Here is a 27,421-nt window from a genome sequence, read left to right on the forward strand (position 1 = left end):
TTGTCCATAAACTTACCCAGTGCAAGGTGTACTTCTCTGACCTGTCTTCTCTAACATAAACCCAGCGTAGGGTTGGATGTTTTATAAACAAATAAATAAACATAACCGTAACAGAACATTCCACTGCAGACAAAATTTCTCCCCCTTGAGAGAGGATGAGAAAGATAACAAACTACGTTTGATAATGTTAGTCACTCACTCAAGGCTTTGCTGAGAGGTGCTCAGATATCACGGTGATCAGGGCAGTATGAGGACCAAAGTAGAATAGAACTTGATAGAATAGATTTGTAAAACAAATAACAAGTAAAAGCTAAAACCCACATTTATTGTGAGTTCTAAGTAGAAGCCTTAGGAAAAGGAAATGACGTTTAAAAAACCTTGAGATTTGTGGTATTTGCATGTTGTGTTCAACTTTTGAGAAAGGTACAAACTTGCAAAAAGAGAGTTAGGAAATCTCACTTACCGTTTTTTGTTTTTGTTTTTGTATTTAACTAGGCCTATTTCAATCCTATATTATCCATTTTTTTGAGGACCCCAATTAAGAATACAAATCAGCTTGCACCCACCAAGTACAGTTCTAAACCGTGTGTGTTTTCTATTTGTAGCCATTCCCATTGAACGTTTTCCAAAAGTGGCCTTTTTGTAGAAACTTGATGAAAAACGACATTTCTGGGTTGCGAAATGCTGTGGAATGAAGTGACAAACATTTTTGCACAAGAATCTTGTGGAAAAAATTGTTTTTGTGCAGCTTTGGCTTTAAACCTGGTAAATACGCTCCTCACAATGCATTGCTCTGGTGGTTTATCTGTCAATCTAAGGTCCTTAGATGGCCCTCATCTCTGTAATGTCTGAGTACCTCATACTCCTTAACGTATTTATTCCCCCAACAATCCCCATGAGGCAGGGCTGTGCTATTATTCCCATTGTACAGATTGGGAGCTGAGGGATACGGAGGCTGAGTCATTTGCACTCAGGAAACCTGTGACAGATCTTCTGGGTCTTAGACTAGTGCCTTATCACTAGACCATCTTTCCCCTGTAGGGGAGAGAGACTGCATGACCTTGTAGGGATCTGCCCGCCATCAGCCTTTTTCACCTGACATGGGAGTTGAACGTGGTAATAACAGATGGGGATCCTTGGTTAAGAAGACATCTGAAGGCTCCTGCTCCCATCAGGAAAGGAGAAAGGGAAAAAAAATATCCCACTATGATCCTTTGTTCCGCCTTTTCTCTGAGGCCTCTCCAAGGAGCTGAATGTAGTACCCCTTATCTTTTAAAAAGCACAAAGACAATTATCTAGCCACAGACTTTTGCAAGGCAGCCTGATGTAGCCAGAGGCAGGGAGCGATGCTTATCCAGCCACAATCTCTGGAGATACAGAACCTCACACTTGCACGGACTGAAAAAGCAAGAGTTCCTGCTGCTAAGCATTTGGGCTGTGAGATAGGAGGAGATGCATCCTGCTCCTTCCATTTCCTCTACCAGATCCTTATCTTCTGTTGGTAGATGAAGTTTGACATTTACTTTAAAGACACAGTAGTGGGCCACACTCTGCATTCAGTTACACTGGGGTCCATTTTTTTTTCTATATTTGTGTGGCTGAAGGCAAGGAAGTGACAAGTCAGGAAATAACAGGTGTAAAAGATATCTGAAGGTACAAGGCAGTGGTGACTCCATCTACCAGTGTATAATGTACTATACAGTTGAACTGTATCACATGAGGCTGATTTGGGGCTGTATTGGGTCCTCTAGCCTGCAGGGTTTGTACAGTTGCAACTCCCTAAAATGAGTCTGGTGGAGATTCCTTTCTTAGATTGCACAGTGAGAAGGGATCACTGTGATCATCTAACATAAGAACGGCCAGACTGGGTCAGACCAAAGGTCCGTCCGGCCCAGTATCCTATCTTCCAACAGTGACCAATGCCAGATGCCCCAGAGGGAGTGTGACCTCCTCTGTAACACAGGGCACAGAACTTCCCCCAAATAATTCCTAGAGTACATGTAGATCTTTTAGAAAAACATCCCATCTTGATTTAACAATGGCCAGTGATGGAGAGTCCACCATGACCCATGGTAAATTGTTCCAATGGTTAATTACCCTCACTGTCAAAAACGTACACGTTATTTCCAGTCTGAATTTGTCTAGCTTCAGTTTCCAGCTATTAGACCTTTCTGTGATAGATTGAAGAGCCCATTATTAAATATTTGTTCCCCATGAAGATACTTTGGCTTTGTCTACACTGGCACTTTTGTTGTAAAAACTTTAATCGCTCAGGGGCATGAAAAAACACCCCCTCCCGAACTACAAAAGTTTGAACAACGAGAAGTGCCGGTGTGGACAGCACTTTCTTGGTAGGAGCTGCACTCCTGGCGACAAAGCTACCACCCCTCATTGGAGGTGGTTTTGTCACTGGGATAAAGAGCGGCCACACAGCGCAGCCGCAGTAGCACAGCTGTGCCATTGTAAAGTGTGTAGGGTAGATGTAGTCTTAGAGACTGTAATCAAGGCATCCTGTAACTGTGTTCTTGTTAAGCTTAAATAGATAGACTCAAGAAGTGGGCTGTAGCCCACGAACGCGTATGCTCAAATAAATGTGTTAGTCTCTAAGGTGCCACAAGTACTCCTGTTCTTTTTGCGGATACAGACTAACATGGCTGCTACTCTGAACACTGTAAAGCATGTTTTCTAATCTTTTAATCAGTCTTGTGGCTTTTCTCTGAACTCTCTCTGATTTATCAACATCCTTGAATTGTGTGTACCAGAACTGGATACAGGATTCCAGCAGTGGTCACACCAGTGCCAAATACAGAGATAAAATAACCTCTCTAGTCCTGCTTGAGACTCTCCTGTTTATGCATCCCAGGATGGCACTAGCTGTTTTGGCCACAGCGTCACCCTGGGAGCTCATGTTCAGCTGATTATGCACCATAACCCCCATATCTTTTTCAGAATAACTGCTTCCCAGGGTAAAGTCCCCTATTGTGTAAATACAGCCTGCGTTCTTTATTCCTAGGTATATACATTTATACTTAGCCGTATTAAAACACATATTGTTTTCTGATGCCCAGTTTACCAGGTGATCCAGATCACTCTGAATCAGTGACAGTGGTTTGTCCTCTTCATTATTTATCCTAATGAGTGTGTTATCTGCAGACTTTTTTTTATCAGTGATGATTTTATATTTTCTTCTGGGTTATTGATAAAAATGTTAAACAACTGGGGACCAAGAACTGATCCCTGCAGGACCCCACTGGAAAGAAGCCCACTGAATAACAATTCCCCTTTTGTATTTATATTTTGTGACCTATCTGCTAGCCAGTTTATAATCCGTTTCATATCTGCCATATTAATTTTATATTATTCTAGTTTTTTAATCAAAATGTCCTATGATACCAAAATGCTTCTCCAGGGACAAAGTCTTGGATTGCCTATGAAGGAGACATGGGGAGTAGTCTGCAGATCCCTGGTTTGGGGGAAAGCAGCAGGCCTGGGATGTGCCAGTGTTACCCGGGGTTCTTTCAACCCAAAGCTCTTGGTAACTTTTCCTCTGTGAGAGGAGGTGTCAGGAAATAAATCAGGGGAGACATGGCTGTCCGACCTATAGATGGCTAGCACAAACAGGACAAGACAAGAGTGCTTTCACTTAAAGCTAAACTTTACTTAGTCTCGAGCACTTACACACGTCTGCAACAAGATTAGTAAAACACCCTCAACCCTTGATAATTACCAAAGCCAAGCGTGGCTTTCGAGTGACACAGCGGCAGGCTTCCGGTGGCCAAATCTTCCGTCTGCCAGTGGGGACCACAAGATGTATCCAGAAGGAGAGTCCAAAAAGAGTCTCCAAACGAGTCCAACTATCTCAAGCTTTTTCCCCTTATTTAGACGTTAGTAATAGAATGACATGTCCCTTAAAGAAACCTTGTTAAGCAAGCAGTTTCAATGATCAAGCAAGTGGTTCCTTCTGATGATTGATTAACCAGGTGTGGGTTTTTCCAGAGTTTGCAGCCTTGAGACCGCAATAGACATTCCTGCTCTTTTAAAATGCATGTATCAGCAACTTCAACACAATTCTTATCAGCGGGGTCAAACTGCCCTTTCTGTGGCACCCCCAAACTCCCCCCCCCGCCTTTAACAATAAGCCATAGTGGTTTTTGGCACCTTACTGGTTTGCCAAAGTCTCCCCATACACCAGTCCCTCCACAGTTAACTGTCCTCCCCACCTCTGTGGGAGCAAGACTGCCTCTGGAGCCAGGCTGCCACTGTTTTCTCTGCATAAACCTTCATTTCCAATGTGTGCAAGGAAAGTGTGGCAGATGACTCCAGCATGGCTCCTCACGTGCTTCAAATGGGGGCATGGGGTGGAATGTAGCAGCTCTCCTGGCCCTTGCTCAATCCCACCAGCAGCATGTGCCTGGTGCCCCTATAGATTTGTGGCAGAGGGGGATGGAAGGAGTGTGCTAATATTTTAATAAAGCTTTAAACCCAGGCAAAGTAGTGTCAATAGGAGTTACTAGCGTGGATTGGAGGAAGACTCTGCTCTGTGCAGTGTAACACTGGGCATTTTCCTGAGAAGCCTATGGAAGCCCAGGGTGAGTTCAGGACAGAACTACGGCTTTAATTTAGACTAACTCTGAGTTTAGTGTTGTGTTTCTTCTAGTGTGCACGTGGGGCTGAGTGGGATTGGACTGTCAAACTTATTAAAGATTGGAAATCATCTCCATATATAGACACACACATTGGTCCTGACTTTTCTGCCTTTGAACTGCAGCCAATGCTTTAGGGCTCCTTAGCCACTGTGCTGACATTTTTTTTCTTCCCCCGAACAGGTATATATCATAAATGTAACATGGTCTGACTCAACTTCCCAGATCATCTACCGGAGATACAGCAAATTCTTTGACCTGCAGGTAACCATTCATTTTACTTACTGGAAATATTACTTGTATTGGTTTGTACATTTCCACTCCATCATCATAACATTAAATAAGACTTTGCTCTTATATAGTCTGTTGCATCGAATGATCTCAAAGCACTTTGCAGACTCTTCACAGGATGTGAGATAGGTAAATCCAGTATTATTCTGCCTGTTTTACAGAAGGGTTAATTGAGCCATTGAGAGGTTAAGACCCAGATTTGTCAAGAATGGCTTCTAGTTTTGAGTGCCTAACTTCAAATACCTAGGGCCTGTTTTTCAGAAGTGACTTGCTTGAGGTCACACAATGAGTCAATTGTAAAGGTGGGAATAGAACATGTGTCCTGATTCTCAGTCCCCTGTTCTAACCATTAACCCATCCTCCCCTGCCAGAGATAGGAACAAAAGCCAGGAGTGCTAACTTCCACGGTATGGAGAAATGCTACTGTGGCACAGCTGCAACTCTGCTGTTATAGGATGGACACTTACTACAGCGACAGAAGGGTTCTTCCGTCACTGTGGTAAATTCAGCACTCTGAGAGATGAAGAATTCTTCCATTGAGGTGTCTACATCAGGGCTTAGGTCAGCCCAACTACATTGCAGAGAGTGTGAAATTTTTCACAGCCCTGAGTAATGTAGATACGTCGACCTAACTTTGAAGTGTAAACCAGGCCCCAGTCCTCTGCTTTAAACGCTGTGACTAGAACATGCTTCCTTACCGTATTCATCTCTATGTATTTCACTGTGCTCTATGCCATTTCATTATTGTCTCTTCAGCAGCAGCCCGTGTTAGTATGAAAATGAACTTTGCATTACAGTTACCTGTGCGTTTACCCAAATTACAAAATTCAGCATTGGCTCCAGTGATTAAATTATTTGCTATGCTGTTCATAGGCTGTTGGAAGACTAGTTAGACAGCTCCTGCTTGGTATCCTAATTAGCAATAATCCAGACCCACTGCTATCTTTCTAGACAGCTAGAACATAATTGGCTGGGGTTATAAGATCACTCTGAAGTGCACTGATTGCTCTGTCACACTGGTAGAGAGCTCAGAGCTCCAGCCCTGTATCCAGGCACTGCTGAATGTTGGGAAAATGTTGATCTGTTTCTGAAGCTTGCAGTTTGGGCCTGTGTGTGTATAGAATGCTAGGAAAGTCCCTTCTAGCTAGAGTCATGGATGTGCACAGCCAGCCGCAAACTTCAAAGCCGTGTCACGATTGATGAAATCAAACCTGTTTGTCATGCTGAACCTGCAAGAAGTAGGTTCCTTGATTTTTGGGGTGGCCAACATGAGATCCCTTAAAGAGGCCTGATTTTCAGAATCAGCTCCCTTTGACATGTCTGTAGTTGGGCACCCCAAATCATTAGTCACGTCTGAAAAATGCAGGCTAGAGTGCTTTAGTTTCTTCAACCAACAGCTTGACCTTTACGTAGCGAGTCCCATGACCCAAATCCTTAGTTTGTGGTACGGATGAAATGAAATGGAATGAAGGCAGAAAAGGGAACATTCATCATCTTTCCTATGTTTCCTTTTGCATTCCCACCCCTCGCCCCACCCATTGACTGGGTTGAAGTGCGTAGACTGGTCAATACCAAAGCTATAGACAATAAGTCCCAAGTGCGGTTGTTTCTCTGTGGCTGATGTTGTGCTTGTTCACACAAATCTGTGTGTATTTGTATTAGCGTAAGAGTCATGGCCAAAGCAGTTGTTTGTTTCTTTCTTTCGCTTCCTTTTTTTTTTTTTTTAAAGCTCCAGTTCTGTTTTCATGTATGTATTCTTCTGGGTCTCCTAGCCTTTCCTGGTGGGTTTGAAAAGTTCCCATCAAGCCGAAGTTATCAATGGGGTTAGTGTGTTGGACAGGAAATGATGTCTCAATCAGGGAGAGTGAGTCTTGAAAGGTCCCATTGATGAGTGCAAGTGCCTAGCGCCAGTGAAAAAACTCCTGCTTGTACAACATGGCTTCCCCCCACTAGAAAATATTACAAGAAAGGAATGAAATTCCCTTATTTAACCCTTTTCTCTCCCAGGGATTTCAGGAGTCGCCCTTTGTGCCAATTGGAAGGGCACCAGTGTACAAAGAAATTTGCAGCATTCCTTAAGAAGGAAGGAAAAACAGCATCTCCAGGGATTAGAGCACAGGGTTTGAAGTCAGGTGCCCAGGATCTTCATCCCAACTCAGCTAGCGACTCTCAGGACAAGTCACTCACTTCTCTGTGCTGTGGTTTCCCCATCTGCAAAACGGGGGCAGTGATGCATGCGTGCTATTGTAGGGTGCTTTGAGATCGATGGGCTGAAAGCACTACTGGACTGCAGAGTATTATTGTTATTTTATTCAGATTAATTATGCTGGATTCCTGGTGAAGATGGATATTACTAATTCCATCAGCAAAGAGACGTGCACTGTACTCACTTCCCTTTTAACATCTTTAATTATAATTCTATGAACAGCTCAGCGTCAGGGATTTAAAATATTAAATCAGCTCTCTTGGAGCTTCTGCTGTGGTTCTGAGAGGGGAGTTAGAAAGTCAAAGACAATAGTGGGGTTTCATAGGATGCCCTCTCAGAGCCACTAACTCCTCGTTTCATCTGTGGCGACTCCCCTAAGAGAGGACAGAAATCCATATCATCTGCACAGCATGCAGATGAAACGGCTTTGAGCGTGTGAATTACATTTGGGATGAGGAATGCAAGTTGCCCTCAGCCCAGGGACTCTCTCCCCCCCACCCCTCCTTGTAGCCACCCCATGGCCACCCTTTGTGGAGTCACTTACACCTATGCAGAGCAGGGCTGCTACTTCGGCCTGTTGTAACTGCCCTGGGCATACTTTTTGGTTAGTGCCTTCCTGTAGTTTGCAGCTCCGCTCACCATGCCTACCCCTCTCCATGCTGCTGCTGCGGAGAGAGATGCCACAGTGTGGTGCTTTGTAGCACACCGAGGTTGGAACATCCCCCAGCATTGCTCCCCCTACAGAGTGTAATAGCAGTGGTTCTGCTGCCTACTGGACCTTTCAGTTCCCCTCAAAGGTTGCGGGATTCACCTGATAGGGAGGAACATGGTGCTGTTGGGATGGGACAATAAGTTCTTTGGGGCAAGGACTGTCTCTTTTGTTCTCTATTTGTACAACGCCTAGTGCAATGGAATTCTGGTCCATGACTGGGGCTCCCAGCGGCCACTTCAATGAAATAAACAGATGATAAGATCCTCAGACGTGATGAGCAAGATTTTAAACTTGAAACAAGTTTCAGCAGCCTTCCTGGAGCGAGGAGGGGATTAAAATGACATCTGGACCCGAGTTGCAATTTCCCACTGTAGGTGTCAATCCCCAGTCCCCAAAGCAAAGCTCAAGTGTTTCAGTCTGGACCACAGGGCAGGCTATGGGGACACTACCTGGTTCACGATGAGCAAGGCAATAAATCCAGCATCCCCTTCCCTTTACCCAGGCCCTGGGGGGTGTCTAGGAGGCCGACCAAGGTGGAAGGTTGGGGAAAAGTCAGGGCCACAGGGCTGGGCTGATTCCTGCACTGGGAAGATTTTATTATGTGCTTGCTGAGCATGGGAACGCTGTTTTGCATAATCAAGTCCATTTACTCCTCCCTGCATACTCCCTACTTCACGATAAACAGAAAATCAAGCGTGCACTCAGTGGTCTAATGCAAGCTGGCTCAGAGGCACCATATCTGTCCCAAACAGCTGGAGTTTTCTGATAGACAAGCTTGTCCCATCGTGTCTGCACTTCTGCACTTTGCTGTGCACCTATATGTGTTTCTTTTTGCTTCTGAATGGACGTAGAATAACAAGAAAGGCTTGTAATGACTTAATCAAAGCTGCAAGAGCTGATGTTGACAGTGATACCTGATAGCACTCGAGGGACAGCCAGCAGAGCTGCCTGGAGGAGGAGAAAAAGGAATACAAATAATTTAATTTTTTTGCTACCATTTTTTGTTTCTTTTAAAAAGCCCACCCTTTCCCAGTTGCAATCTCCATTGGCAACGACTGGGAGGTGGTAGATACTATTTCTCCTAAATACTTTCTAGCAAGCCCTCTTCTTCAGCCCTGCAGGTGTGAAGAGTCAGTCCCAGTTCTCTTCCACTGATGCAAATCCCGGGTAACTTCAATGGAGTGACTCCAGATTTGTTCGGGTGTAAGTGATCTGAATGAGTGGCCAGATTCTTTTCGGGAAAATGAACAGGGCGACATGTTTATACTTTCTGTGCAATTTAAGAGCTGGAGATTGCTGAATGGAATTGGAGAGTGGGTGAATGTCATTGAAAATGGTACCTGTTCTGTGATGCTTGATAAAATAACTCCTCCTCCCACGCTTCCAGCTGAGGGCTGGAGATTTATAAAGTGGGGTTTAAATTAAATGATGCAGTAATCTCCTGATTTAATTGGTGACAGAGTCCCATCCAGTGGTGACATGGATCAAATCATGGCAGCAGAATATGTGCTAGGGTTGAAATTTCAGTAAATGGGATCAGCAGTATTGATTAACTCAACATTCAGTGGTGCTATCAAGTACTTCTCTCATTATCTGTTGCCTTCCACTCTGTGGAGTCACTTACACTTGTGCAAAGCAAATACAAAATAGGGGCTAAACATGCTACTCTATCGGAATGGTGGCTTTGGACAGCCACTTTGCATAGAAGTCAATGACTGCACAAATGCTACCATTCCAGTATAGTAGCATTTGTACCCCCACTTGACATTGGCTCTGCTTGGGTGGGAAGGGCTATTCTGCATGGTGAAAGGCAGCGGAGAATCAGGTATAAGTTAATGTGAAAGTGGCATTAACTGCTATGGGTTGGCAATCAGTGTGTGAGCAAAATGGTGTAGTATTCTGTGGGGAGAGGACTCTGTGCAACTCCTGCTGATTTCAGCACAAGCCCCTCTCCACTTATATCAGCGATGGGTTTGGTCCCACCGGTGTTTAGGATGGTGTGAGGCATGCACTTCTGCTTTTCTTGTACACATTTGGTTAGTGATATGCCCCCTTTAGCCCCTTTGGTGTTTCTTGCACACCCACTGACTATCAAATCCATGCAAGATATCCTTAAGATATACATCTGTTTCACACTCAGTCTTGGCACCATGATTTCCATCACTGCTGAATTTGGTCCAGTCACTTCCATGGGAAGTTCTTCTGCTTACTCCAAGCTACATTTGGCCTTTTGTGCACGGGCTGGGGGAAATGAATACAGGCAGAACAGCTCAAATAGCAGAACAGAAGGAAAGGGCCAGAGGCGAGGGCGTCTGTCTGTAGGCTGCATTAGAACATGTGCATCAGCGATCGGTGTGGATTTCCAAGGGCTTCCCCTTGTTTGTAGTTCTAAAATCTAACTCCTTTGGGGAAGCAAGAAGTGAGCATTCAACTTCAATGGAGAAATGACCCACCAGCAAAGCACCACTCTGACCAGATTAGACGTGGACTGGACTGAAGTGAGTTGACTGTGGTGTAGTGAGGGTCTTTCATGAGATTTCATTTTCTCCTGGGTGAAGTTCACACTTAACAGCCCCAGTACCTGATATGAGGTAGGCCCCTCTGAAAGGATTAAGACATCTGTTTGTAGCAAGCCCTAACCTTTCACCTGGAACGTGAGTAATTACAATCCATCCAAGGTCTCCTAGCATTGCAAATTGATTCGCTAGTCATTGTAATAGGATATGGGCATATGTTAGTAGTTCACCGATGCTGCACTCCCCTAATGTGGGCCAAATGAGCTTTTCGTAGTCATTATAATACCTGGCATTTCTGCAGTGCTTAATGTATTCAAAGAGCTTTGTGAGACCTGGAGCCTCATTCTTCCTGGCCTTATATCTGGTGTGATCATCGTGCAAAATGGGTATAAAATGCTGCTCATGCTGGAAGTGAGTGGGAAATTCTGATCTGGGTGCACTTGACACTATGCAGGGGTGCAAATACAAGCTCTAAGGCAGTAGAGAACTGGAGGCTGCAATTAACTAACCCTCCTAACACCCATGTTAGATTGGGAGTTATTATTAAGCGAGTTTTGCAAATGTGGAAATTGCTATTCAGAGATGAGTCTAAGCTGGCATAACTCATCTTCTTGCAGCCCGTTCCATGTGTAAGTTACACCAGTTCAGACTCCCTTACTCTCTCAACCACATACCAGCAGGTCTCATAAAAAACCACTTACACATCACCTATGAATTTGGCCCAGAGAGTCTACAGGCTCTGTTCTGATCTCACATGTGTAAATGGAATCTATTGCCTTCTGCGGTCAGTGGAGTTATATCAAGGTATGACCAGATCAGAATCTGGACAGAAGGATAAAATTCTGCTCTCAAATGTCTGGACTTTCCATTGATTTCATTAGAACCTGACAGTGTCCACTGGAGGTCAGAGTTTTTGCCCTATATATAAGAATCCTTTCTCACAGTATTGAAATGCGGCCCCCTCTGGGGCGGTGGAACACAGCAGCCATTTTTAACAGCATGCTGTTATACTACACATCCTCAATTGTGAAATGAAAAAGAATAAAGTGCCAACTGAAGGCGCAGAAGGAATGTTAGGTAGGCAGAATGAAATTTGCCAGCACGATTACCCCATGTTGACATTTTTCAGTCACAAAGAGGCATCTGAAATGTCGGAATTTTGAAAAAACAAATATATAAATCTTTATTCAAGCATTCACTCTGCAGATCAGTTTGCAGAAAATATCTTCTAGATTCAGTCCTGCTGATATAAGCTGCTTTTCCTAAAGTGGCACAGAGAGCCAACTCACTGGCTACTTAGAACATTTAAAAAAAAAAATAAAGAATTTTATTAGCAAGATGGAAGCGCTTTAGTTGTTTTCAGGCTGAGTATGAAACATCAGGAACTTCATTTATTTTTCCTAGGATCACCCGGTTGTTTATAGAGCAGTAATAGAGTAACTGAGCACTAAAGATTGTATTAAACAAAAACTTTCCCATAAAAACTGTAATTGCAAACTGTAACTCTGTTCTTTTTACCTAGACAGTGATTCATCAGCAGAGCGCCAGCCACTCACTGATCCCTAGTCTGCAGTGTGCTTCTTTATATAAACAGTCACCTTTCTGTCACCACAAAATGTATAAATTATTGTAATAAATCCACAGCTATCTAGGACTTAGTGGTTATAGCTATGCTGTGTGCCAGGGTCACTCCAAATTTTATGGAGACGGTAGGATTAGAAACAAGATCCTGCTGCTTCAAAAGAACCCATTTCTTCTAACTGAGCTGAAAGAGAATCTGCATTGGCTGGTAACAGTACAGCTTGTATGAAATACAGTGGAACAGTGCTGATTCCATCCTATAGAGGGCAATTGTGTACATAGTCTCTAGCTCTCTCATTACAGTATAATCTATCTCAATTACTACTATTTGTGTAGGACCTACCTAAAAACAATCCTTTGTGTGGTAGAGCTTCCTTTGTTGGTTTTGCGGCAGTAGTTAATTGACAAGCTCAGACCTGTGCTGAAGTCATCAGTGACCCAGAGAAACAGACAAGGAGCTATAAAAAAAAGCCAAAAGTTAATTTCAAACCTCATCAGCCACAATGAAGGAAAACTAACTGTTTGTTTGTTTGTTTGTTTGTTTGTTTGTTTGTTTGTTTGTTACTGCGAAGAACAGGAATGGATGGAGACATTTTCAAGTTTATAAACAGTGCTGCCTGTAAACAAATGACCTTTTACTGCAAGTTAAAGATGCTTTAACTGCATTAGGTTCCTTTCCTGCCTTCTCTTGTGCAAAACAGCCATCTAGGCCACCAATACCGGTTTGTCCAGCTCCTCATGTTGGTGGAGGTAGAGACAGGAGAGGAGAGCAGCTGACATAGTTTAGTGTATGATGTAGCTCGTTCCTGTTGTAATCAGGGCCTCCGAGAGCGGGTTCGGGCCCCAGTGAAAAAATTTTTTCCGGCCCACCAGCAAGGGTGGACTGGCTAAACAGGGCTGATGAAGCCAGGGAAGCAGGGCCCTGGGCCTCCTTCCGGACTACCGGGCCCAAGTAATTTGTACCGGCTTCCCCCCCTTCTCATCAGCTCTGGTTGTAATTAGACGCTTGAGAGCAATGTATGAGAGGAGTTCCTAGCCCATAGGATGGGCAGGGATCAGAAGTCTCTGCATAGCTGAGTGTGTATGTCTCAGGGCTACTCAGGTGAGAGAGAGAGATTGTTTGTGTATGTGTGTTGGTGCATGTGGAGAGGAGAGGAGGAGCGTTGGCTGCAAGAGTGGTGAGGCAGAGGAGAGGGCACAGGGAAAGGAGTCAGAGTGGGGAAGGTGAGGGAGTACAGCAGCAGGGATGGAGCTGGGGTGAAGGAGGTTGACAGAAGAAAAAGAGTGTTTAAAATTAGGGACCCAGTTCGCCAATGCATCATTCCAGTTCTGCACTGGTGGGACTCCATTGATAAAGCAGTGATTACTCAGGACCCAGCACTCGAAGCTGTGCCATGTCACTGTGCATGTTCTCCTGTTCTAAGTTATAGCCACTGTCTTGAACAGAGATAGTCTTGAGCCACAAAGGTTGGACCAGAACTTCCCCCAAGTATGGGGGATGGGATTCTGAGTCTTTTTTCGCCCCATAATTGAGATGAGGAACTGCTAAGTAATTCAGAACCAGACCGGGATTCTGATTCCATACCGCACCCATGAAGTTCAGATCCAAGGATTTGGTTCAGGCCCATTTCTATTAAAGGGAGTCTAGAGAGGAGATACTCTAGCAACTGGACGTTAGAATTTCGTTTGAAAGCAGCTGCCTTAAAAATAGGATTGAAATTGAATCAACTCTGTGAAAATCCAGAGGAAATCAGAACATTGCTCTCTCAACCTGTCTTTCCTGAGAGGTCAGTGCAGGGCTCCTGGGGTGAAATGGCATCCTCTTTCTTAGTAAACACCGACTGTTTGTCAGCCTCTGTGATTCAAGATTTGCACATAGGGAAGTCAGAGAGAGAACATTTTAAGGGTGATTCAGAAAATCAAATTCTGGGTACAACCACCAAACTGCCCCAGTGTTACATGAGCCCTGTACAATTCAGAAAGGGTAGGGTAACCTACACACCTGGATGTGATGTTTTATCACGTCTAGTGGCACTGAGACCACTTAGAAAGAGAGATTAATGAGTTTATTCTACAGCTTAGCTAACAGCCAGTTGACTTTTAGCTCATGTTGTAGAAGCTCATGTACTAAGCTCCAGAGATCCCAGGTTCGATCCCTCCTGCCGACGACCAGGGTATGTCGTTGTTAACATTGGCAGCTATGTAGTGGATTCCACACTCCAGCTCTGGCTGAGAGTCTTGAATAGTTTTAAAATGATCCCATGTAGCCAAGTCAGGAGCATTATTGGCTACATCTTGTATAGAACTGTGTCAAGTCACTTCAGCCCAACACTGGGCGTTAGCGTGGCGGGGAATGCAAAGGAGAACCGAGAGACCCCTGGGAAAAAATAAAGGGCTGGAGTAATTATTGAGCCAGGAAGTGGTTTGTTGTAACTGATTTAATTGTTATTTTAATGCTGATTTTCCTTCTGATGCTTTAGATAACAGCTGCCTGGGGCAATGTCTTTATCTTCATTGAATAAATGGAGTTGTTTATAATTCCTATTTCCATCATTATTTAAATTTAAATGTCCACTTGGAAAACAATCTGAGCAGTTTCCACTTTTTGTTCCTGAAGAGACTCCACGTCAAACGAAGACTAGGACCGTGATGGGAAAATGGCAAAGTGCCTCCCACGCTACAATAGATGTTGGATCCCGTGAAAACCTCATGTAACCTGGGATTGTGAAAAGGATCATCCTAACACACGTCACCAAGGGCATTCCCTTCCTTGTCTCCTTTGCTTGTCTTCTTAGGTATTACTGCAACGCATGTTGCATGGGAAGATCATCCAGTAGTGGGGCTGACTCAAGGGATTTTGCTGTTGGAGGTCAGCTAAAAATGGTTCAACGTTCCCAGCCCACAAGTAGTCATGTTGCCACTGTAACTAGGCTGCTGAATGTTGCCAGATCTCCCTCTCTAGGAGCTGACTTTGCTGCTGGTATGGGGGCGCTGGCTCAACCTGCTGATCCAAAAGGATTAATTTCCTTGATAATGCGCAGTGTGATGGGGTAAGAGCCCACATTAGCCCTGGAAGAGTGGAATTGGGCCAAGTGGGCCCAATCAGCTAATTAGGCTGCAAACAAGGAGCTGTAGGCAGCTAATTAGAGAGAGGCTCACCTGTGGAAGAACAGGCAGGGCCTATAAAGCAGGGTAGCAAGCTACAGACTGGGCTTCTGGGAAAGGCTACAGGAAGGCAGAGAGCAGTCACTCTCTGGGAAGAGGGAGAAAGGTTTGGAGCTGGTACTCCCAGAGAGAGCAAGAGAATAAGAGAGCAGGAAGCAGTCCAGGGAAGGAGCAGTGAGGGCAGAGAGAGGAAGCCCAGAACTGCTTAGCTGAGAGTCTTTTAGGCTGGAGCCCAGAGAAGAGGGTGGCCTGGGTTCCCCTACCAGCCAGAGAGTCTCCTTTGTAGGAGGAACTTGTGCTTTTGAATAAGCAGCATCTGGGTTTTAGTGCCAGTTGACTGGTGTGTAACATAGTGCCAGCTGCGAAATCCTAGGTGGACAAGTGTTAGGCAATTGCTGCCAGTTTTAGCATTCAGGTTTGACGTTTCCTCTGTTTAATTTCATGCAGCCTGGATCCTGTCTTAATGTGCTAGGGCAGGGCTCTGGAAATTTCATCTTCCAGGGGGAGAAGATGAAGTCCATCTCCAAAGTGTTTGATCATGCTTGGAAGTTGGTGGCTGCCAAATTTGCTCATTGGATCAAGGCCCTGGGGGATCGGAGAGAAGGTACATTAGGGTGTTGGATTACAAAGTAGTTCGGATTTCATGCAGGAGAGTGAGAACTCATAAAAAGAAATCCCTCTGGGATATGAAATCTGTGTAATATACATGGACTGTGGCAAATTTCCTGATTAGCTGCTTGCATCCAGCACTTGCAGATAAGGCAGCTCCGTTTGGGGCTTTCTCCAGTTGAAGATCTGCCAGATACAATCAGGGGAAATCTCAGAAATGAAGTAATAATAACAAAGAGCAGTTGACCTACTTTACAGCAGGACATTGCGATGTAAACTTTAAACAGAGCACAATGCAAACAGCTCTATATCCTGATACCACTTGCAATTTGCTAATGGGGATCTGGCCGTTTCAAACACAAACAATCCTGCGCTCTATGATATTTAATAAGACCGGTGCTTTAGAAACACCTTATGCTGTGAACTGCAAGCTACTGGCAGAGGTCTGGAGTACTTAACTTCCAGTGCTTAAAAAGAGAGCCGTGAGTTTTGTTTTACTTTATTAGAATTAGAGATGAGCCGGAACCAAAGTTTCTAGATCTGAACAGCCCCGACCTCTTGAGAAAATTCAGATGTGATGCCAGCTTCTGGCTCAGATTCCTTCTCTAGTTCAGATGAGAACACTGTGGTATGATGCCACATTAGCAAATGTTTACATGTGCAGAAGAAAGTATTTTTATAACTGAACGAAGGCTGAATAAATCCTGTGAATATTCTTTGCCATCTGTAAATGAATTTGCTTCTCCTGCATTTGTGCCCCATTGTATGTGAATTTCCCAGTGAATGAGAGTTCACCCATACCCAAGTGCCCAGCTAGAAAATTTTAAGAAAATACTGCAGAATGTTAGTGAAAAGCAGATTTTACAGTTTATGAATTGTGACTTTTCAGAACCAGAACCCTGATTTAAAGAGTTAAACTCATCCCACTGGGGACAGATATATTACCCTGTAAACTATGCATCGAGTGACACCAGCTTGAATATGCAGCACCGGACACTCAATGAACTCTCCATGCAAAACACACAAGCCAAGAATTCTTTGCAGAAATTTATTCATGGAATAATTTCCAAACTGAATCGTGATCTGTTAATATTTTGCAAACACAAAATGTGGCAAAATTAATTGGATTATTTGTTATGAATTATTCACCCAGCTCTGTTTGGTTTGGTTAGACAAATTATCTATTTTAAATAACATTTCTAGTAGTATTGTTTGTGTCACAGTATCACCAGAGGCCTCAGTCACTGACCAGAGCCTCTTTGTGTTAGGTCAGGAGTTCTCAAACTGGGGTTGGGACCCTTCAGGGGGTCGCGAGGTTATTACATGGAGGTCGCAAGCTGTCAGCCTCCACCTGAAACCCTGCTTTGCCTCCTGCATTTATAATGGTGTTAAATATATTTTAAAGTGTTTTTAATTTATAAGGGAGGGTCGCACTCAGAGGCTTGCTACGTGAAAGGGGTCACCAGTACAAAAGTTTGAGAACCCCTGTGTTAGGTGCTATACAGATACTTGCAAAACAGTTGCCCTGATGCATCCAACTATAATAGTGCACTGAAATCTGTTAACAGTGAAAGGAAATGCTTCTAATCATGCAAATCCCCTCTTCCAGATTAATTGAATTCATTGGAGCTGAGTTGATTTATACCAGCTGAAGATCTGGACCTGTTTTTATTGTAGTTGCTGCTACTATTATTTATTAAATACTTCACAAATGTAAGTGCCTAATAAACTGGGTTGCTCAGGGAAATGTAAAAGCGCTACTGAAAATCTCAGCTCTTATGAACCATATTGATTGGTCCGCCTACCCTCTGGCTACGTCATAGTCTCATGTCATAAATGTAGCATTCTACAAAATCACCACTAAATGGGCTAAAAGCCAGGACAGATCAGGCCTCTCTTCAGTGGAATATTTTAAGGTTCCATCTAAACTTTCTTCATTATACTATCTACTCCTTCGTTATTAGTGTGTTGGGAGACCTGGTTACATCAAGTTGGTCCCCCCAAAATGTTGAAGCACAGTTTGATTTGTCATAATTAGTGGACCTAAAAATGTACCTGAATTGTCAGATCAATGGTGAAAAGTGAGTGAAAATTCATAAGATGTCACAATAACCTATAATAACATATGTTGGAGGGAAACGATACAAAAGGGACACAAATACCGAGTCTAAACAACAAGGCCTACGGACGTAACTTAAGGACAGTGTTAAAATCAATCTTGGTAAAAACAGAAGATACGAAACAGGAAATTAATGAACCAAAATTGATGTGTCAAATACTGAGCCTGATTGGTGGACACACTAACGAGGGGATGGGCTATTTCAGACATCACTCCCTCTTGGGGCTCTTAAAACAAAGAGAGAAGAACAGATGGAGGTTAGTAGAGCGAGCTTCACCATCATGGCTGCCACCCCCACTGTCTCCTGGGACCCCGGCCCTTCTTTGTCTTAATCCTGAGAGATGCCCTCATCAGCTCAGGCCAGAGAGAGGAATCCAGATCACATCACCACCTCTATCGGCACCGGCTGAATCCCAAGCACCACCTGAGACTAAATGGGATCAGACTTTAACAACAACAGTAGCAGCAACAACAGTTCCAGCTTATCCAACTAACTTCTTCTCTTTTACCCAAAAGGACCATTATTGCCCTCTTCAGTACCATCTGAGTGACTGTCAAACAAGGGGGCTTTTCCTTCTAAAGACTCTCTCCTGGGAAAGGGAACAAAACATGTTTTTAACATAAAATCCTTTCTTAATACTTTGCATTTCAAATGTTTTAACTGTTTTTCCTTCTTTTCTGTTTCTTTAATGAAAGGTTAAAAGGATTTTTAATGGTGTGTTTGCCATGGTACTAAGCAGGCTGTCATCTCTGTATACCAAACCCCGAACTTTATTTCCAACTCATAGACTCATAGACTCATAGGTCAGAAGGGACCAATCTGATCATCTAGTCTGACCTCCTGCACAAGGCAGGCCACAGAACCCCACCCATCCAATTTTATACAACCCCTATCCCAGGACCGAGTTATTGAAATCCTCAAAAATGGTTTGAAGACCTCAAGCTGCAGAGACACCACCAGCAAGCGACCCGTGCCCCACGCTGCAGGGGAAGGCGAAAAACCTCCAGGGCACCTGCCAATCCGCCCTGGAGGAAAATTCCTTCCCGACCCCAAATATGGCGATCAGCTAAACCCTGAGCATGTGGGCAAGAGTCACCAGCCAGCACCCAAGAAGGAGTTCTCCGCAGCAACTCAGTACCCATCGCATGCAACATCTCCCCGCAGACCATTGAGCAGACCTGTCTGGTGGTAATTCAAGATCAATTGCCCAAATTAACGATCCTATCATAACATCCCCTCCATATACTTATCAAGCTTTGTCTTAAAGCCAGGAAAGTCTTTTGCCCCTACTACTTCCCTCGGAAGGCTATTCCAGAACTTCACTCCCCTAATGGTCAGAAACCTTCGTCTAATTTCAAGTCTAAACTTCCTAATATCCAGTTTATACCCATTCGTCCTCGTGGCTACATTAGTACTAAACTTAAATAATTCCTCTCCCTCCCTAACGTTAACCCCCTTGATATATTTATATAGGGCGAGCATATCCCCCCTCAGCCTTCTTTTGGCCAGGCTAAACAAGCCAAGCTCTTTGAGTCTCCTTTCATAAGGCAGTTTTTCCATTCCTCGGATCATCCTCGTAGCCCGTCTCTGAACCTGTTCCAGTTTGAATTCATCCTTCTTGAACATGGGACACCAGAACTGCACACAGTATTCCAGATGGGGTCTCACCAACGCCGTATACAACGGTACTAACACCTCCTTATCCTTGCAGGAAATACCCCGCCTGATGCATCCCAAAATCGCATTTGCTTTTTTAACAGCCGTATCACATTGGCGACTCATAGTCATCCTGCTATCAACCAGTACCCCAAGGTCCTTCTCTTCCTCCGTCGCTTCCAACTGATGCGCCCCCAACGTATATCCAAAATTCTGTTAAGTGTTGGACAGTGACTGGGTTATGTTAACACCTTTTGGCCCGTATAGTCCATTTAAATGAACACCACCGATCTTGCAGTGTAGATGGGACTTAGCTATTTGTTCACCTTGTTCTGGTTTTTGTATGCCTGTGGGGCCATTTGGAGCCCAGCTGGGTAAACTCAGTTCTTGCAGGACTGTTGTGTTGTGACTGGATCCCAGGGAAGAGTGGGAATGACAACATTGATGTGGCTTTCACACTCAGGTGAAGAGCTCTAAAGATGCTATTTATTCATCCCTTGTTTTTCCTTTCAACAAGACGTTTAGACTAGGCTATTCTTCCTCCCACTTCCCCTTTTGAGTTCTATGAAAATTTAAATCCTGACTGGGATGCTTCTGTGGCCCCTCTGCACAGAAGCACCAGTTCCACAGAGCTCAGCCATATCTGCTGCAACACAGACACACACACCTCATACCCGCCCTGCACTCTAGCCATCATATTTAGCTTTCAGTGATTTATACTGCTGGAAAATAACATGGAGTTCACACCCCCACCCTTGAAACACAATTCTGCTTTTGTGCCAGGACTACGATCCTTGATTTTCATTAAGCGTATAGAGACTGAGATGAAAACTGCCCATTAAGCTCACATCCCTTGGCTCAGGATGAGATAAGCTGGTGGTTTTTACAAATGTCCTAACTCGCCCTGGAAGGGTAACAGGGAGTTTATTTACATTAAGTGTAAATAGAAAATTGCCCCAGCTAGAATGCAAAGGCTACGCTGGGTTCTGCCATCGCTGTTTCCCCACCAGCTCTGCACTCTTACAGTATCAGATATTTAGCGGCTGTGTCTAGAAGGAACTGTAGATCCTTACTCTGCTGTTGACAGGGGTTAGCCTAGAGGATAAACAAAATGATCACAGAGTGTTTCTTCCAGCTTCGGATTTTACATAGCATTAGCTGCTTTAGGAATGTCTGTCTGTCTCCTAGTGTTTTGTCCACTGTGGGTCTAACTCTTAAGAGCTGGGGGTTGTTCCCTTCACCTGCATGAAACCTGAGTAATTAATTAAGCTTTATTTTCGGTAAAGCACCTGGGATGTGGGAGTGGGAGTTCTTCCCTGACTCTCTCCCCCACCACATACACTGGACCATGATGCCGGTTTAAAAGACATTACTCCCATCCTGTAGCCAATGCAGTGCTGTCTCCCACAAACTCATGAGGATTTCCACTGGAGAATTATCCTCTGGGGTTTGCTTCTTTGCCCCCCTAGAGACTGTAGATCCGTCACTGGTGAAGAAGTCATGGCAACATAGCATAGCACTGTTTGCAGCTGTGTTGCGAAGGCGGCTGGGTCCCTGCGGAGCAGTGCAGAAGTGCTGGAGAATGTTTTGAGGAATTGTGGGGCTTTACTTCCCTGACCTTTGGGGACCTAATTCCATCCCTTTTGGAATGACGATAGGTTGGAAGTGCTGCTAGATTAAACTTGTGGAGTTTCTTTCTCCAGTGCAATTTTTCCCCAGACAGGGCAGACTGACCCTTAGTTTCACAGTATTGAAGTGTTTACCTGAGCCCAGGAGCAGGACACTGGGTTAGTTTCTGCTTTTTCCTGACCGGGAGCAATGTGGCAGTGTCATGGAGTTCCCAGGCGATGCTCTGGAACTGCTCCTCACCAAGCCAGTCAGGACTCTGAGGAGCCTCCTCTCCCTTGGAACAGACTGTTTTCAGGGTAAGAAGCTCACACGGTTCCACCTCCTGGGTCTTTCCTTGGAGTATTCAGCATCCTCTGCCCCTCCGTGCGCCTCCCCCAGTGAGTCCACCAAGGTGGGGTCCTGGGGAAGCCATAGAGTCCTACACCCCCACTTTGCAGTCAGACGTGACTCTTAGCCAGCCAGTAAAACAGAGGTTTATTCGATGACAGGAACATGGTCTAAAACAGAGCTTGTAGGTACAGAGAACCGGACCCCTCGGCCGGGTCCATTCTGGGGCCCAGTGAGGCAGACCCCCACGTCTGCCCTCACTCCTCGTCCCCAGCCAGCCCCAAACTGAAACCCCCTCCAGCCCCTCCTTCTCTGCTGAGTTCCTTTCCCGGGTCAGGAGATCACCTGACCTCTTTGTTCTCCCACACCTTTAGCATCCCCTTGCAGAGGGGAAGGGCCTGGGCCATTAGTTGCCACAGAGACAGAGCCTCAGCCATAACTGAGGCACCCACACAGTATTCAGAGGAAACATTAAGAACAGTCCCACTTTGTCACAGGCAGATATATCATCAAGGTGGATAAACCTCTGATGTTTACATGGCCAGAGAGACAGCTAGAAGTGCAGCGACATAAGACAAATCTCTTGTGTTCCTTTGTTCTTATTCAGGCAGGGAGACAGAAAACTGCAGTGCTGGTAACTGGGGCTGGGCAATAGTTTCAGACTAAGCCAGGCTCAAGAGAGAGGTTCCTGGGAGGGAAACACAAACCTCCGTAGGCAATTGTGGTTTCGGGTTCAATTTCTTGCCAGTGCTGCTGGTCAGAGGATGTTGGTGGTTAGGGCCTGCCTGCTCTGTGATGACATTCATTGTAGGGAGCTGGCTGCAGCCTGGTAGACTTACATGGGGTTCGTTCTTGCAGTATAATGGGACCAGGCCATGGTTCTGCTGTGTTCCCAAAGCATGCTCCAGCACTGATTAATCCCCAGGCCCAAATCTTGAGAGATGCTGTGCACCTGCAACTCCTATCGGTTTCAGCGGGAATTGCTGGTGCTCAGAAGGGCTCACAATTTGGCCCTAGGGCTCCACTGAGCGCCGTTTGGGAACAAGGTAAAAATAAGGTGCAGCTCTCTTCCTTCTGCTCTCACGTGTAAATGGGTTCCAGTGTACCGTAGTGCAGATGGGGCCCTACATGGACTGCAGAAATGGTGGAGTGAAGGAGGAGTGGAAGATTATGCTTTTCAGTGGACTTTTGGCAAAATCACGTCTCCGTTGGGAATCTGCCCCGATCAATGGCCAGACACCAATGTAGTTGCACAAGTGCAGACAAGGAAAGTGGTGGTTTACACCAGTAGAGCTCACCATGGTTTTAAACAGGAGTAAGCGCCTTTGGTGTAAGTAGCAGCTTTGCCTGTCTGCTGTCTTCCTAGGCTAAAGTTGTGGCCAATTCCCAGTGTTGACAAAGCTTTGGTTGGCAAAATAACAAAGGAACTAACCAGAGAATGCAAAAAGGACCCATGTATTTAAAACAATCTCTGCAAGTTTCGCAATGCCTAAAACAACACTGGGTCAAAGTCTGTTCTTTGATACTTTGTTGTCAATCCATGGAAGTTAGTAACTTTACACAATTTACATCAGGTGTAACCAAGAATAAATTCCAGTCGGTCTCCCTCTGCCTCACACACAAACTCAAACTTAGCCACAGGCTTGTGGATCAAGCTGACAGCCAAGGCAATGTAGCATGCACCTCGTTTTTGTTGCACTTTGTTGATAAGGGTGTGTTGGGAAAACCAGTGTGACCTGCAGAGCTGCTCCCTTCTGCCAGGTGGATGATATACTTAAGGGTAAACCATTAAAAGAATGTGTATGAATAAGAGCGAGGAAAAGAACCGACTGGGAAGAAAATAAAAACCCCAAATCAAAACCAAGCTGAAAAGGATTAAGGAAAATGATTAAGGGAAAGAAGTTCTTCCGTAGGGCTAAGGTGAGTTTAGTGATGCATCTTATTGAATTATATCTGATAGTGTGTATTTCCTTGTTACCAGCTCTGCTGGAGCAGATGATTTCATGACATCTTTTATCGTGTGGCTTGTCTCTGAATCCGACAACTCAGCCATGGCTCTCACATAGGACTCTTGTGGCCTTTGCACATTGGGGGAAGTGGAGTTTGAAAGCAAAACCCACTTTTGTAGGCAGTGTAAGCAGCAGTGGTGCAATCAATGCATTTTCAGATAGTAATAAGATTCTCCGGTGTTTGTGGGTCTGTCTGCCAAAGTCCTTCGTGAGCAAAATGTTGCCCAGTGTGCTGGCGGGTGTTTCATCTACTCATGTAACAAATATATTATTTGGGGTTTCTAGCTGTCATGGGCCTTTTGCGTCATTGATTTTTATCAGTAGTGCCTTCCGACAAAAATATATAGACTGCAGTATTCTACAGTACTCGCATTATTGCACCTGTTGGACCACCACTATTGTCGAACGCTGTTGTTTTGTTTTTAAATAAGGATGGATTTTGATCTTGCAGGTTTTAGGGGCTTACACAGAGAAGATTTTCAGTAAATGAGGGGGTGGAACACAAGGTGGAGAGTATTTTAAAATGAGTTTTCTTTGCTACTCCTATTCAGGGAGAGAGGTTTGCTAACTGCAGTTAAAAGTAGAGTGAGGGCACTGTGAATTTTAAGGTTTGATCAAGTGGTTATTCAGCCAGTGGAACTTGCTTTGACTGGCTGCAAGCCAGGGCAGGTGTGTGCTGTATGCCGTAGGAAGCACAGTACGTTAATATACTTGCCTTTCACCTTTGGAAAGCTGGTTTCAAGTCCAGCGTAACTCTCACCTCAAAATAAGTTTCACAGACTGACTTCTGGGACTTTTTCTACAGAAGTAGAAGGTGACAGAGCTTTAAAATGGGGACACGACTGCCCCAGTGACATGAGCAGGCGCATTCATGAATGTCTGTAAAACGCTCTGAAGTCTTTGGATGAAAGGTGCTCAGAAAGAGCCCAGTAGTAGTAAAGCCAAACCTTTCTGACCCCTTTGCCTTTTTCTGCTTTCAGAGTCCTTTTAAAAAGGTTTGATGAATAAACAAAACCTCAGCAGTTAGTGACCCAAGAAAAATGAAGTACTCAGCAGAAATACTGGGGCTAATCATAGAAGATTAGGGTTGGAAGGGATCTCAGAAGGTCATCTAGTCCAACCCCCTGCTCAAAGCAGGACCAATCCCCGGACAGATTTTTACCCCAGTTATCTACATTGCCCCCTCAAGGATTGAACTCACAACCCTGGGTTTAGCAGGCCAGTGCTCAAACCACTGAGCTATCTCTCCCCTTAAATACTGGCTCCTTTGAATTCAGTGGGAGTTTTGCTCTTGGGAGCTGAGTTTGGCCCTTAATGTGTAGAGAATGGAGGAGTGGCTTCCTAGTTTAATTCTCACTTTGTACAGTGATGCACCAGTTGGTGCCTGGTTTGGGATGTTCATTTGCAAAGCCCTCACAGTACTTCATCTCCACCTTAAACAGCTCAATCCTGGAACTTCCTTGCAAAAGCCATTCTGGTTTGCCAAAGTCACTGTGTAGCAGGAATAAACATTGCTTTTTCCTGTGTGTGTTTGGCAGGAACTCTTCCAACAGAGTCAGGGCTGAAGCTTTTGGGGCTATGCAAAAATTCCTGTCTTAGGGCTGCAGGCGAGGAAAAGCTCAGGGCTTGGCTACTCTAGAGAGTTGCAGCGCTGGTGAGGGGGGTTATAGCGCTGCAACTTAGGATGTGGCCACACTTGCAAAGCACGGCCAGCGCTGCAACTCCCTGGTTGCAGCGCTGGCTGTACACCCGGTCGAGCCTCGGGTGTAGGGATTCCAGCGCTGGTGATCCAGCGCTGGTCAGCAAGTGTGGACACCCACCAGCGCTTTTATTGACCTCCAGGGTATAAGGAAGTATCCCAGAATTCCTGTCCACAACAAACCGGAAGAAAGGGAGAGCTCGGAGTTCAGCCAAACTGCTTATTTAAAAAACAAACACAGCTCCTGTTTGCTGAGCGAGCGGAGGCAGGCAGGGGAATTACTTTGGAATGTTCACAGCTGTTTGCTTGAAGAGAGAAACAGCAGGGCTCACACGGCAGGGGGGGAGGGGGAAGTCCGTGTTCAGCAGTTGCTGATCTGGTCTAACGGGTATTTAGCAGTAAATAATTTGCAATTAGTGAATGAAAGAGGAGTGGGGGAAGGGAGTTAGAACTTTTAAAATGATTGAAGGTAGGCACAGTCCTTAGAACTTGCAAGGCAGGGAGCTGAGAACAGTGTCAACTCCAAAAATCCATTCTGTCTGTCTCCTCCACGCTCCCTGTCACATTCCACCCCACCTTCCTCTTTTGAAAAGTACGTTGCAGCCACTTGAATGCTGGGATAGCTGCCCACAATGCACCACTCCCAACAGCGCTGCAAGTGCTGCAAATGTGGCCACACTGCAGCACTGGTAGCTGTCAGTGTGGCCACACTGCAGCGCTGGCCCTATACAGCTGTACGAACACAGCTGTAACTACCAGCGCTGCAAAACTGTAAGTGTAGCCATACCCTCAGAGAGAGATTCTCTGCCCTTGCCGGTGGAATTGGACTTGCATGTTTGGCACTGAACCAAGCTTTTCACAGGGGAAAAAAGAATTAGCTGCTCATGGTCAAGTGTGAAACTGAAAATGGAATTTACACACCAAGAAGGGTTGATATTGCATTGTGGCAAGACAGATTGAAGATACATTGTGGTGTTGCACTGAGTCAGGAGTGTAGTGTCGTCAGCACTGCAATTATAGATTGCGTAGTCCAGGCCTAGATTTAGGGAGATTCTCTTTGATGATACTAGGCGTCACAGAGCGTGTTAGTCTAGGGAGCTAGAGAGTCAGTGAGAACCACAGTGTCTGAGTCCAGCAGCCTCAGTCAAGAATCCCCTCTGTATTCATTACCAATTAACAGTGTCTTATCTCTATTACAAGCTATCTTACAATGATGTGCGTGCTGTTGCATCTTCTGGGAAAGAGATGGAGCTGTGCTTGCTGACACGGAACAGAGGAAAGCCAGGGAAGGCTCCTTGTGCTTTATAGAAAACGAGGTGATGCTGTCTTTATAGGATGATGAGTGTAACAGCGGGTCATGTTTCAGCAGGAATATTGTTTGGTAGGACATGAGGATCTTGGAGCATGTAACACTGGACTTTATGGATGCTCTGTGAAGATCTCCCACAACACTGCCTGCCTGCCGCATTACTTACTGCTAATGAAACAGCGTTAATCTCCAGATTAATTTGATTTCTGATCTCTGATCCCCCAGGCCAGGCATGACTTGGAAAGGGAAACTTCAGAGCTACTAGGAGGGTGTACAGTAAAACCCATTTTAACACACTTGCTAAAAGAACAGACTGGTTTCAACCAGTAACATTTTGCCCTGCATCAGCCCAGAGATATGCATGCAGAGTTGCAGTGTGAAATCCTTTTTAACTGAAAGTCTGATACAGGAACAAGGAAGGTGGAGCACTGGTGCACCCAAATTATCTGTTTAACAGGTTAGTGCTCTGAAGTACAGTGCACGAGCCACATCCCAAGGCTTGCGCCGCTCTTACAAAACAGCTCTCTGGGTTCCCATTACAGGCACTGCATTTGCTTTGTAACATCGGCTAAGAACATCAATTAAATATGGGCTGATGTGCTGCATGCTCAGACACAGTCATAAAATTCCTGGTTCTTGCACTAGGCTGCATCCATTTCCTAGCCTCCACCTGCGAGTCGGTTTGAGTTGCCACACCTCGTGGATTTCACTGCTAATTATTAACTGAACATTTGTATTGTCCACACTTGCCTTGGTATGGGAGAGGCCTTTTTGTACACACAGAGCAGACAGTCGGGTGAAGCAGCTCATTTGGAATGGGGAGGTTATTGGGTTTTGCTTTTTCCCTGATATGAGAGAAGATATTTTATCCTTGTCAATAAAACTATCTTCTTTATGAGACTGGGCCCAAACGCCTTTATCCAGTGCTGCCCCCTCTGTTTCTCAGCAT

At 44.9% G+C, this 27,421-nt stretch overlaps 1 protein-coding gene across 4 annotated transcripts in view; it reads left to right on the top strand.

Annotated features, from left to right (window-relative positions):
* The window catches only part of SH3PXD2A (SH3 and PX domains 2A), a 396,876-nt gene that overhangs the window by 71,254 nt on the left and 298,201 nt on the right, over window positions 1–27,421 (top strand). For all 4 annotated transcript variants that reach the window (XM_050957986.1, XM_050957985.1, XM_050957988.1 and 1 more), the window contains one exon: window positions 4,827–4,907. In XM_050957986.1, the coding sequence (XP_050813943.1) occupies window positions 4,827–4,907 (81 nt within the window). The remainder of the gene's footprint in view (window positions 1–4,826; window positions 4,908–27,421) is intronic.

This window comes from Gopherus flavomarginatus, chromosome 6, assembly GCF_025201925.1.
Source record: "Gopherus flavomarginatus isolate rGopFla2 chromosome 6, rGopFla2.mat.asm, whole genome shotgun sequence".
In the NCBI taxonomy this organism is placed as follows: Eukaryota; Metazoa; Chordata; order Testudines; family Testudinidae; genus Gopherus; species Gopherus flavomarginatus.